This window comes from Miniopterus natalensis, chromosome 7 (genome assembly GCF_054644295.1).
Source record: "Miniopterus natalensis isolate mMinNat1 chromosome 7, mMinNat1.hap1, whole genome shotgun sequence".
NCBI classification, from domain to species: domain Eukaryota; kingdom Metazoa; phylum Chordata; class Mammalia; order Chiroptera; family Miniopteridae; genus Miniopterus; species Miniopterus natalensis.
This window is the reverse complement of record NC_142087.1, coordinates 38,560,793-38,573,513: the sequence shown is the minus strand read 5'-3', so window position 1 is coordinate 38,573,513 and position 12,721 is coordinate 38,560,793. Positions and strand designations below refer to the sequence as shown.

Sequence of the window (12,721 nt, the reverse complement as noted above, 5' to 3'; positions counted from 1 at the left end):
TGCAGGTCTGGGGGCAGGTGGGCTAAGAGAGTTCATGGCTAAGCTTCTTCCAGGGGTTGCTGCTTGAAGTTCAAGAGATTAAATGATCTCTTGGGTTTTTTCCAGTTCTAACACTCTGGAGTCGGCCAATTCGGCCAAACCTTGGCACAAAGATCATCAGACTGATTAGTGAGATCATGCTTCCTCCAGCAGCTTTCAGTCACTATTTAACCAGAACTCCAGACTTTCCATCCTGCACTCGATTCTTGGAGACCCTCGACAACTATTTTTAGAGCGAATGTGGTGCTTCAGTTAAGACAAAGTTTTTTGGCTTACTGTAAAGAGGGAAAAATCCTTCAAGGGCTCCAAAATTAAAGATACAACATACAAGTCTACTGAGCATCCAACAGGGAAATTTATTAAGCAAACCAGTGGATTGATTTTTCAGTCCTGTTCCCCTCGAATGCTGCCACCACTGGCCTGGTTCATTCATATTGAAAATGATACTTTTGAAGACATGATGAAATGGTTATAATATAATGTTAAAATTTAAACAGAGGACATTTACATAGCATCATCTAATTTCTCACAGAGGGCCACCCCCTTAAGCCCAAGTGCTGCTCGTTACTAGTATTCTGACCTGTCTGATGTGGCAGGAAAGTAGGTGGCTTCCAGGTGTCTATTCACAGAGGCCCTGCAGGGAAGGCTTTGCACAAGGTGGGGAGAGGTGGGTCAGAGAAAATAGCGGGACATCTGTTCCCTGGCTGCCTCAGGACCTTGCATTTGAGCTTCCAGGAAAGGGTCTAGGTCTAGGTAACAGATGAAGAAGGAAGAGTTTTCAAGAGAGCCTCTCAGAGCAAAAGCAGGACCATTCATAGCAGGTGGGGCTGTCTCCCCATTCTGATGAAGAAAACAGATTGAGAGAGGTGAGGAAGGCCAAGGACATGCCACTCATCATCACAGCAGTACCCCTCAGAGTCACTTGCTCTCTCTCTTTTCTCCTTCCGCTCCCCCCTCTCTCCTCCCCTCCTCTTCTCTCCCCTCCTCTCCTCTCCCCACCTTTCTCCCACCTCCCCTTCCCTTTCTCCCTTCCTTTTATTTCCCTTCTCTTCTCTCTTCTCTCTCCCCCTCCCATTAAAATAAAATTCTTAATATTATTTTCCTTTTATTTTCTAAGTTCTTCCCTATAATATATTTTTATTATGATATATAAGCAGAGAAAATGTACTTTATTTCACACATTAGTAATGAAGAAATCAGAACCCAGGTGAGACCACAATAATAGATTCCTCTCAGATAAACCACATTTACACACATCTTCTGTAACACATTTTCTTTGAGAATAAGCCACTAAAAACCAAATGGCCTTCCTTTACTACATACTCCACTACAGTTCACATACAGGTTTCCCATTTTGAGCAAGCTGCAAATCTTTAAATGATATGCTACTGAACAGTGAGGTTTTTCAGTTTAAGTTCTAAGTTGCACCTTGCATACTTACCACGTTTCTTCCTCCCCAGTTAGCACCTCAGCACAGACCTCTACCTGCTGTTTTCTCCAAACACATGGTTTCCACCCTAAATAAGTTGGCAAGTTTAGGGGCCTAATTGGTATACAGGAGAATTTCAGCCCTTCTTTCAACTTCTGGGACTATACTCCCAAGCTGCCAATATAGCACTTCTTTGAATGCAGGGACTGCATATCCCACAGAGTCCTTCACTACAGTGTGCTGACAAGTACTCACACTGAGGACATAAACTGAGGTTTGACTCAAGATGAACATCCAGTTACACATAAACGGCAACTAGTGCAACATATGAAATTAAGATACTTCAGTATAAATCACGCATGTGTGTGCACACCCGTGTGTGTGTTGTGTGTTACTCATGTTAAGCTACGCGTTAGCAGCTAGCATTAAAACTGGCGATGCGCCTTCCAGGGGTAGTCAGCCGGTATTCTGATCAGGAAGACTGCCCATATTCCAGGGGCGCCCACAACCGTGATCTGTTATCTATCAACATTAGCACTTTACTAATTAACAAGGGGAATATCAGAAATGGATTAATTGTAAAATTGGTGAATTGTTAACGGCATGATAAATAATAGAAACGGATTCTCATTAGACAAATTCATGGTAGTCAAGATATCTATATAAATTAAAATATTTCAGAGGTACTTCCGGCAATGGCAGGGTAAAGAGGTTGGAAACCTTCCTCCCCAAAAAACAATAACATAACTAGACAAAATTTTCAAAATTTTGGGACTCTGAAATCAAGGGAAGACTAACAAGAGATGGGGAAACTTTTCTTTACGAAAAGCTGCCAGCATTTCAGGTGCAACCAGTAGGAGAGATCAGCCCTCTGCCCGGGGCTGCCCATGCTCCCCCAGCTCAGCAGCGTGACATATTACCAGGGCAGGGCAAGCCATTTCTCTGCTGGAGGCCTCAAAGCCAACTTGATTTGGAGCAGGGAGTGGAAACACATGCCCAGCCATAAACTCAGCAGAAAATGAACGGGGAAAACTTGTGGGACCCCTAGCCTGAGGTTGAGGTCCCAGCAGGAGCAAGCTGCGGACAGCGGGACCAGCCACACACTTCACAGGAAATCCTGGAAACAGGAGCGCCAAGGAAGGACACGAAGCGCTGTCCATTCACCCCAGGCTTTTTCATTGAAAAAGAATAAAATACTTAAGAAAAAAATTAGCAAAATAAATTCAAGACCAACACACTGAAAACTATAAAATATTTCTGGGAGAAATTAAAGAATATGAATGAAGAGATGTTTCTTATTCATAGATAGGAACACTCAACATTGTTAGACAACAATTCTCCCCAAACTAACCTATGGATTCAATCTAATTCCTATAAAAATCCAAGTTGACATTTTGTAGAAATTAACAAGCTGATACTAATAAAAATGCAAAGGATCTAAAACTGTCAAATAAATTAAAAGGAAATAAACAAAATGGAATGGCTTATACTATCTATTTCAGAACTTATTTAAAAAGCCAAAGGATCCCGACAGTGGGGCACTAGCATAAGAACAGACATATGGATTAATGAAACAAAACAGAGAATCTAGAAATATACACTTGCATTTATGGCCACTTGATGTTTGGCAAAAGGCCTAGGCAATTTTGTCTTTTCCATTAATGAAGTTACGATGCACAAAATTAACTCAAAATGGATCACAGACCTAAATGGAAAAGCTAAACAATAAAACTTCTAGGAAAAAAATATAGAAGAAAATCTTTGTGATCTTAGTTTGGGCAAAGAATTTTTAAATATAACACCAAAAAAATCCACAAAATAAAAATTTCATAAAATGAACAATCAAAAAAAATGTTTGAGACCTTAAACACACCATTAAGAAAATGAAAAGACAAGCCATAGACTAAGAAAATATTTTAAGTCACATTTTTTTCTCTTTTTTTTAAGAATAGTTTATTGATATTGTTTATGGAGAGAGGAAGGGAGAGGAAGAGAAAGAGAGAAACATCAATCAGCTGTCCCCCCAAACGCCCCCTGCCAGGGATCTAGCACGTGCCCTGACGGGGAAACTAAACCTGCAACCCTTCGGTGCACAGGCCGACATCTAACTAACTAAGCCACACTGGTCAGGGCTCAAGTCACATTTCTGATAAAGGATTTGTATCCAGAAAATATGAAGAACTCTTCAACTCAATACTCAAAAGACAAATAACAACAAAAACACAGTAAAAATTTAAAAAAATACTTAGATTTTTCACTAAAGAAGGTATATGAATAACTAATAAGCATATGAAATATGCTCAATATCATTAATTATTAGAAAAATGCAAATTAAACCACAAGATATTACTCACAGTCACTAAAAAGTCTATAATCAGAAAAACATAGTATGTAGTGTTAGTAAGGGTGAGGAGAAACTGGAATGCTCAGACACTGCTACATTTTACACTGTAAAATGGTGTAGCCACTTTGGAAAACAGTTTAATAGTTTCTTTTAAAAAGTAATATAAATTTACCATATGATTCCTATTCTACTCCTAGGAATTTCACTCTAGAAAAATGAAAACATTCCCACACAAAGACTTGTACGTGAATGTTTACAGCATTGCTTTTAATACCTCCAAATGGAAACAATTATATAACATCCATCAACTGGTAACTGGACAAACAAAATGTAGCGTATCTGCAGATGGAATACTATTCAGCAATAAAGCAGAACAAACTACAGATATATGCTACAGGCACTCTGCTAGGTGTTAGAAATAAAACAAAAATCTTTGCCCTCAAGGAAAAACAGGCAAGTTAACAAATATTTACAAAGTGATGTGCTAGTTAGATGTACAGACAAATTGCTCTGGCCACAAGCAGGAGGAAAGCCTGTGACTGGGTGGACCTAAGTCAGAGTGCCGCTGGTGAAATAAAAGGCTTTCCATGTACTGCAACAGTGTGTTCAAGGCTCACGGATATGACATGTGAGAACCACCATTACTGCAGAATGGCCAAACTAGGATTAGCAGTGGATGAAGAAGCTGTGGAGAGGGCTGAGCAGGGTAGGATCACAGAGTACTTTGTAAGTCCTGCTCAGAAGAGAGTGAGAAACCATTAAAGCAATTCGACAGGAACGGGGTTGCGACTTCACAGCCCATTAACCGTGGGGAACTTCAGATGCCAGCGGCTTTCTAGGCCCCTAAAAAAGGTTTCATTGTCCATGTCAGACTTTATCCCAGCACCTGCAGCTGAGAGGACACCTCCAGCGAAACCTGCCCCACCCCAGGTCCAGATCCTGCCTTTGTCAGTCTGGGGTCAGTCAGTACAATACCTCTTCAAGTGCCTTTAATTGGGGGCTGATCGGCAAGGTCAGTATAGATGGTGGTGGTGTGTGTGTGTGTGTGTGTGTGTGTGTGTGTGGTATATGTGGTGGGGATGCTGGGGATACAGAAGGAAGAATGGTTTTTACTTTGTTGGGTGGAACCAGAAGGGAAATAATAAACTAAACATTGGTGGGGGGAAAACTTCCGAAGGAAGCCAGGAGAAATAAGTGCAGAATGGAGCATCAATTAAAGACAAAATCGGAGAAGGCTAGGGGCAGTAGGTGACCAAGGACACCAAGGCTTTGGAGACTCCAGACCTGAGAAGGTACAGGTTAAATCAGGAGAGAAGAAGGTAGGCCAGATAATAGCAGAGGCAAAGGTGCCTGTGGCTTGGGAAGGAGGGACAGGGCACCAAATAATGCCTGCATTTGGAACATACTTAATACATTTTGGATGAATTGAAAAATGAAAAACTAATTCAATCAATCAACCACTCAAACCTGCAAGGGCAGATCTTATCCCAAATATGAGGAATTCTAAATGCTATATTTGATTGGGAGTATGAAACCTAGGAGGCTGGAGGACCTCATGCCCAGAAGAGGCCAGGACTCGTCTGAGTTTGCAATCCAGGGACTAGATGAAGGTTGGATGGTTGTTAAAGCAGCCGTGCCACCTGGGGAGCATTAGTGGGTGTTCCTGCCCTCCCACTGCCAATGGCGCAGCTCTTAGTACTAGAACCCTGTGCCCTTGAGCTATTTGTGTATTGAAAGAAATATGCTGAGAGCTAAGGTTTTGACCTTTGAAGGAAAACTGCCTCTTCTTTTTGGCTTTGACAGTCAGCATTCAGGGCAAGCCATCTAAAAGAGGACCAGATGGCAACTCGGGCCGGGTGGGCACTCTGACTTATGAAGTACAGTGCAAACTCACAAACAGGACAGTGGATAAAGGCCATAACACCAAAGCTGTCTTAGGGCACTAAGCTGCAGGCTGTGCTTGGGTGGTTAGGCTAGGTTTTAGGTAAGGAATGGGGGTGCAATTCAGGAGAGGGAGTAATGCGAGCGAAGTGTGCAGCTGAAGTCAATACACCACTTGCAGTTAGATGTGCCAGCTAGGAGATGCTCAGGACAGAAAGTGAGGAGAAGGGCTAGCTGCCTGTGACTGAATTTGGAGGGATTACAGAGGGCGGTGGCCTGCGGGCAGGAGTGGGAACCCCATGAAGCAGAGGGGCTCAAAATGAAGGCAATGCTGTAGCAGCATTAGCCTAACTGCAGTGTGAGGCCAGATCATGGGGAAGAATGCCAGCATTATTCAGAGTGGCTTCTTGTAGCAATTTAGACAGCTGGTAATCATTTGCAGTGGTGACAGGGAAAAATAAAAGTAAATAAGGGAGTTCTTTAAAGGAAGAAGCAAAAATTCAGAGAGACAATGTGGATACGGAGATTAAAAAAGGAAAGGAAGATGAAGCCAAGGTAACCAAAAGAGTGTCACAGACTGGGAGAAATAGGGAGGGAGTCATCGGGGCAGGAAAGAATTCCTGTGCTGGGCCTTCGACAACAGATAATCAATTTTTGTGAGTAAAATTCTGTCATCACAAAAAGGCTGGAAGACATTTAAATGTGTGGTGTATAACAATCAGTGTTTCATTGTGAGGTTCTTTTTCCTTTCTAAATATTATCTCTTAACTAAAAATGATCTACTAAAGTTAAGCATCTTCTTTACTGTTGTAGAGAATGTCCTGGGATTCTGCAGGAAATTGTGCAGCAATGGAACAAAATGCAGGACATTCTTTAGAGGATGGGAAAAGATGGCACTTTCCATAAATACTGGTTTATCTAAATTTGACATTCCCACCAGCAATACAGGAGGTTGTCTGGCACAAGAATCTGAGTCATGCTGCCTGCTGGGCCAACAGATCAGGCTAAAGATAACTTCAGGGATGAAAAGATTCAAACTTCAAATGGTGGATTCAGAAAAGAAAAATTAATGCACACACACTCTGAAATCAGGATTTCTACCCTGGGTTTTCTGGATTAGCACTCTGAGATAAATGCTAACCTAGGCGAGAATGTTATCCACCAAGCCGATCTGGAATTTCACTGCCTCCATTGTCTGCCTCTTGCCCTCAAGCAAGACACAGAACCGCCAGGAACAAGTTAACCGAAAGAAAGCTCCCCTGCTCCAGACCTGAGAAAACAAGGACTCAAATGGAAGGATTCTGTACTATTAAATGGGCACTCTGAGCACAGACCATCACCCTCTGTATGAAGGACATGAAAATGCAAGGAAGCCAGCTATAGTGTGGTGTTTCATGCCCAAAGAGCTGCCTGGCAGGCATGCACCAACAGAATCCAAGTTCATGACCTCAACTAAATTACTTCTATAAAAGATAGTTTTCTCTTCATTAATTTTGAAATGCATTTATTTACTCAGTTGTTCATGGATACATATTAGTATTTTAGAAATAAAATAATTATTTGCAAACATGTAAAAAGCTACATACATCTTTCATAGGAGACCACAGTTCTCTTGGTCATCCAAACATTTTGAGGAATATAACTAAAAACTTTACCCTAGCTCTACCATCGAGAGTTTTCTCTGGTTGTCTCCAGTTAATTTGTGTATTCAAAGTACAGGCTTAACTTTATTCACTGGGAATTATTTAAAAAAATTAAATTTCTCTGTATCTCATAGGTTTTCCAATCATAAGTCATACTTATTGATAAAATAACACGCTATCCTAAACTTCTAATAGAATTATTCTCAAACTTGACTTCTCTACATCATAAACCTCCTAAACTATGTTTAAAAAATTATCTACTGTTTAAGGAATAGCTTATTACTGCTATCGTAAACAATACTTTTAGAAGGAATGCAATGTCATGAAGTCAATCGGTGATCTTGTTTTTAAATTCCAAAAGATCTAGGAAACATGGGTCTAATAACTTTCTGTGAAAGACCATCTTGGAAGGGACAAGTCGGAAGGTGGAAATTTTACAAGTACATACATTCATTAAGTGACGTATTACTATCCTGCAATAGGTACATTGAAGGAGTAGGATGGGGGAGGGCAGTGGAGAGAGAAATATTGTTCCATGTTTTGTCAGGAAATAACCAGTACCTCCCTTACACTATTAGGGAAGTGGATTTCATGAAGGAGCTTGCCTTTGAGTTACAGGAAGAGACATCTATGGAAGGGTTCTCAGGAAAACGAAAGAAAATGGCAAAGTCAAGACTTAGCCTTGCCCGGCCGGGCGTGGCTCAGCGGTTGAGCATCGACTATGACCCAGGAGATAGTGGTTCGATTCTCAGTCAGGGCACATGCCTGGGTTGCAGGCTCGATCCCCAGTGTGGGGCGTGCAGGAGGCAGCCAATCAATGACTCTCTCATCATTGATGTTTCTATCTATCTCTCCCCCTCTCCCTTCCTCTCTCTGAAATCAATAAAGATATATTTAAAAAAAAAAAAAAAAAGACTTAAGGCTTAACCTTTTTTTCTAAAGCCCTTTGCACCTTTTAAATTTTGTACCATGGGCATAGATTGCCTACCCAAAAATATTTTTTAAACTACTTGATTCATAAGTACAAATATTAATTTCAATTTTCCTCAGTATAGATGGGTGGCTATTAACTTTCAGGAAAATTGCAAAGCAGTGAACACACAGATGTAAATAAACAGTCCCTGCCCTCAAGAAGCCCAAGCCAATGAGCGAGGCAGAGTAGCGAGCCAGTTGTTTACACCACCATGGAAACAGTAAATATGCCAGCAGCACTGGGTGGAGAGCACTGGGAAAGCAACCAGGGACCGGGAACGTTTCCCAGGGGGTTAGAACCCAAACGGGAGACCTATCCTGCACTTAACTGCGTGTGCAGGCAAACACTGCTGAGCTACGAATGGGTGCAGGTGTGCACAAGAGTATGCCGGTCAGCTCTGGGACAAAAGGCGAGCTGTGGTCTCAGCCTCCTCGGTTTACCCCCAATGTGACCTGTGCCAGTGTCACTTTGTGTGTGCATGTTATGAAGTGAAGGGTTTGGGAGGTGTTGGTTCAATGTAAGGTGGTGTTTCTAGAAGAATCACAATGGTGGAAGTACTGAGGAAAGAGGGAGGCCTGGTGAGGGATCCATCACAATATTTCATGGGAAAAACAAACAACTGCTGAGCCTAGTCAGCAGTGGGGACAGAAAATGGGAGACAGACTGCAAAGATTTTCAGTTGGTTAAATCAACAAGTCTTAATGACCTAATGAATGTGGGCAATGAAAGAGGGAGGGGTGGCAGGATAGGGAGTATGTAGGACAGCCAGCACAGTAAGGGCCACCATCACGGATTGCATGCCTGTGACACTAGGACATGCCCAACACTGTAACAATGTTTTTTGTTGTTGCGGGTTTTTTTAATATGTTTTTATTGGCTTTAGAGAGAGAGGGAGAGAGAGAAACATCATCTATCAGCTGCTTCCTGCACGCCCCCTACTGGGGACCTAGCCTGAAACCCGAGCATGTGCCTTGATGGGGAATCAAACCTGCAACCTCTTGGTGCATGGGTTGATGCTCAGCCACTGAGACACACCAGCTGGGCTGTAACAATGTTTTTCATGTGTTATTTAATCACATTAATCCCATCCATTTTATAAATAGGAAGACTGAGATATTAAGAATTCAGATATGTAAAGAAACTTAGCCAATGTCATGCATGGCTCATCAAAGTGCCAAGTCTATTTGAGCACAAGACTATTTGATTCCTAATCCAGACTCCAAATTTCTAAACAATTATATATACCAGAGAATACAGCCTGGAAGAGGACCTCCCCAATAATTCTGTGCAGAGTAGTAATATTGTACTGATATCACAGCTAATATTTATTGAGGTCTAACCCTGTACTAGGCACTGTTGGAAGCACTTTTACTGCAATGTTTTATTTCATCATTAACAGCCTCTTCTAGGAAGGTACCATTATTATTCCCATTTTATAGATGGCGAAACTAAAGCACAGAGAAGCTAAGTAATTTGCCCAATTTCCCACAGCCAGTAAGGCCAGAGAATAAAACACCTCAAGCATCAAGACTTATCTTGCCATCTTCCCACAGAAGCTTTCTGTAGATGATAATAAATACCCATAGGACTTTATGAATAAATTATTATAAAATGGTAGGGTGTCTCAAGGATGATTACCTTGAAATAAAATATAAACATTTTATGACAGTGGGATATAAAGCAGTGCAGTTCTAAGAGGGGCACAAGACACTACAGAACAGTGTCTGTTTATTTCATATCCTTGTCACATGTGAATTCTCGATCACATTAGATTAACTACAGATGTAGGCTTTATATTTAATGTCTGGAAAAGAGGGAGGAAAAAGGGAGCGGGCCAAAGTCCAGGAGATGTAGGAGGTGGGCAGCAATGTTTTTATTACACATATCTTTGTTTCCAACTGCTAAAATCAGTATTATTTTTTTTTATTGGCCCTTATTTGGGGAATACAGCTACAGAAAAGAAAAATGCACCTTTAAAATCCATACAGGCACATACACTTTATTACTGAGTACATTCATGCTAAATATAAATACTATGTCATCTATGAGAATGAAGTAAATTTTCTTTCATTCATAGAATAGATTTTTCCCCCCTATACTTGGAATTGTCTATTTGTCACTTGGGGGAAAATGGGTAGTTTAAAATAGAAGAGTTGATAAGCCAACCTGTGAAGCAACTATAATTCTATGTACTTGTGAGCTGTGGATTTAACATACATTATTCTTAGAAACACACCACCTCTTATATGTAGCTTATTTTAAGCTGGCTACATTTCAAAGGAAAGTAAGCCATTGGGTTATATACTGTGAGTCATAAGGTAATCTGGAGAGACTGCAGAAATGATAGAGGATTGCTAATAATCTAAATGCTATTAGCTAAGCATTGCTTTAAAAAAATATAAGCTACCTCAGAGATGATATGGGTCAGGATTATTTTATTATTTTATTATGACTCTATTATACCACTTCACTAATTCATGCTATCTCCATGGGGAACAGATTTTTTTTTTTTTTTAAATAAAAACTCTCTCAAAGTTGCCCGTTAGGAAGGGTGATGGTTGATGGTGTGGGGACTAGAAGGGAGTTTGCAAGATTCAAAGGCTCCAGCTGTGGGAGGTTTTCCACAGCATCTTAAAGCAGGAAAGCCCCATGTGGTCCACTTTCTCCAAACACCATTCATAACCCCGCAGGCCAAGTGCTGAGCTCCTGGAGGGGCACGGAAAACATTCAGGGCATCTCCTCCGTCTAGGATTTTCAATTTCTTATAACAATAAAGCTGAGTCAAACTGCTCTCTCTCCACCCTGTGGGAAACCCGGCCGTGTTCACTTTCTGCAACCTGAGAGAAAAAGAGTTCAGCTTGCAGAGTCCAAGCCTCCTCTCCCCCAGGCCGGCTCCTTTCTTTCAGGGGTAACTATGCAAATTCCCCTCTCTCCAGGCCTTAGCTCAGCGCGGAGCTGAGCTATTCAAAGCCGTGTTACCAGCTCCGGTCCAGTGCTTTCATCATGAATGCTTGAATGAATGAGATGGTCTCCTTTCTGCAGTTACTAACTCAGCACAATGCGAAAACACACACTTTTCCCACGACGGTATTTCGCATTCTGCCTATTTTTGACGTGTGCATTTTTTCTTAAAATTCATTTAATGCAATACGTATTTGTAGGCATATGCCCATGGTCATGTGTTGCATACATGATGACTTCAACGAATATTTGTAACTACTTAGCCAACGAGCAGCGACGCCGGGAAGACTTAGCTCTATGGGCAGAGCCCTATAAGCAGATTCTCTTTCTCTCCCGGCATTGACAGAAACGATGAATATTCGCTCAGGGCTTCTCTTCCTCCTAAACCTTGCCAGAGAGCCACTGTACCCGTGCAGCGAGGGACAGGCAAAGCCCTCCCTTCGCGCCGCGCGGTCCCTTACCCCAGAGTGACCATGGTCTGAACTTGCGCGGGGCACCGGCGGGTAGGCACAAAGAGCGCGGTTTTGGAGAGCGCATCTGCGCCCTGGACGCCGCCTGCGGGGACCGCCCGGACCGGTCCCCCTGCACCGGGCAGCGGGCTGGGGGGCCCTTTTTATCGTGGTCTCTCCTCACATTGGCCGCGAGTGGCCCGGAGGAGCCTGCCCCTTCCCGACCGCGGAGCATCGGGCTTTCCCCCGCAGGACAATGAGGGGGGCCCTGGAGAACGCCTTCACCATTCATTCCCCGCGCGCCGCGCCCGCCGGAGCCTGAGCCCGGGCGGGCTGGCGCACCCCCAGACGCCCCACCGCCTTCACCCCGCACTGCTCTCTCCAATGGCGCTCCGGTATCGCCAAAGTCAGTGAGTGGACCGCCAGAACCCCAGGAGTTTAAAGCCGAAGGTTAGGAGGGGGGGCTGCTTCCCTCAGGGGGCGCCCCCAGACCTCTCGCTCCCCGCCGGGGAGACGTTTCCAGGGTCCTGGCGGGAAACGCACGTGTCCAATCCCCCAGTCGGAGGTGAACGGGGATGCACGCACCGACCTCGGAAGAGACAAAGCGCTGGGCTTTGTCCCGCAGCCGCCCGGCTCGCAGGGGGACGGGAGCGGGGCTCACCTCTCTGATGGCACTGCACCGCGACCCAGAGCGCCGAGGCCAGGACCGCGGCCCCCGCGCCGGCCGCGCGCATCTCGCCGCCGCCCGGTGGCCTGGGAAAGAAAGCCGCGACCACGCGCGGGACTCTGCAGAGCGCGAGCCGCCGCTTCCCCGCGGGGCGCTCCCCCGGCTCCCCGCCTCGCCCGCACACCCGCGCCGACCTCCGCCACGCCCGGCCCCTCCCCGCCCGGCCGGCGCGGAAGACCCCTCCCCCGGGGAGGCCGGTGCTCTGCCTGCTGGGACCGGGGCCGCCGCTCCCGGGCCACGCTCCGGCTGTCTGCAGACCCGGCGCGGCGCGGAGT

At 44.1% G+C, this 12,721-nt stretch overlaps 1 protein-coding gene across 1 annotated transcript in view; it reads right to left on the bottom strand.

Annotated features, from left to right (window-relative positions):
* LAMA1 (laminin subunit alpha 1) overlaps positions 1–12,453 on the bottom strand; it is a 134,344-nt gene extending 121,891 nt beyond the window's left edge. Inside the window, exon 1 of the mRNA XM_087819301.1 lies at positions 12,381–12,453. Within this exon, the coding sequence (XP_087675427.1) occupies positions 12,381–12,453 (73 nt within the window). The remainder of the gene's footprint in view (positions 1–12,380) is intronic.
* Positions 12,454–12,721: the final 268 nt, after the last annotated feature.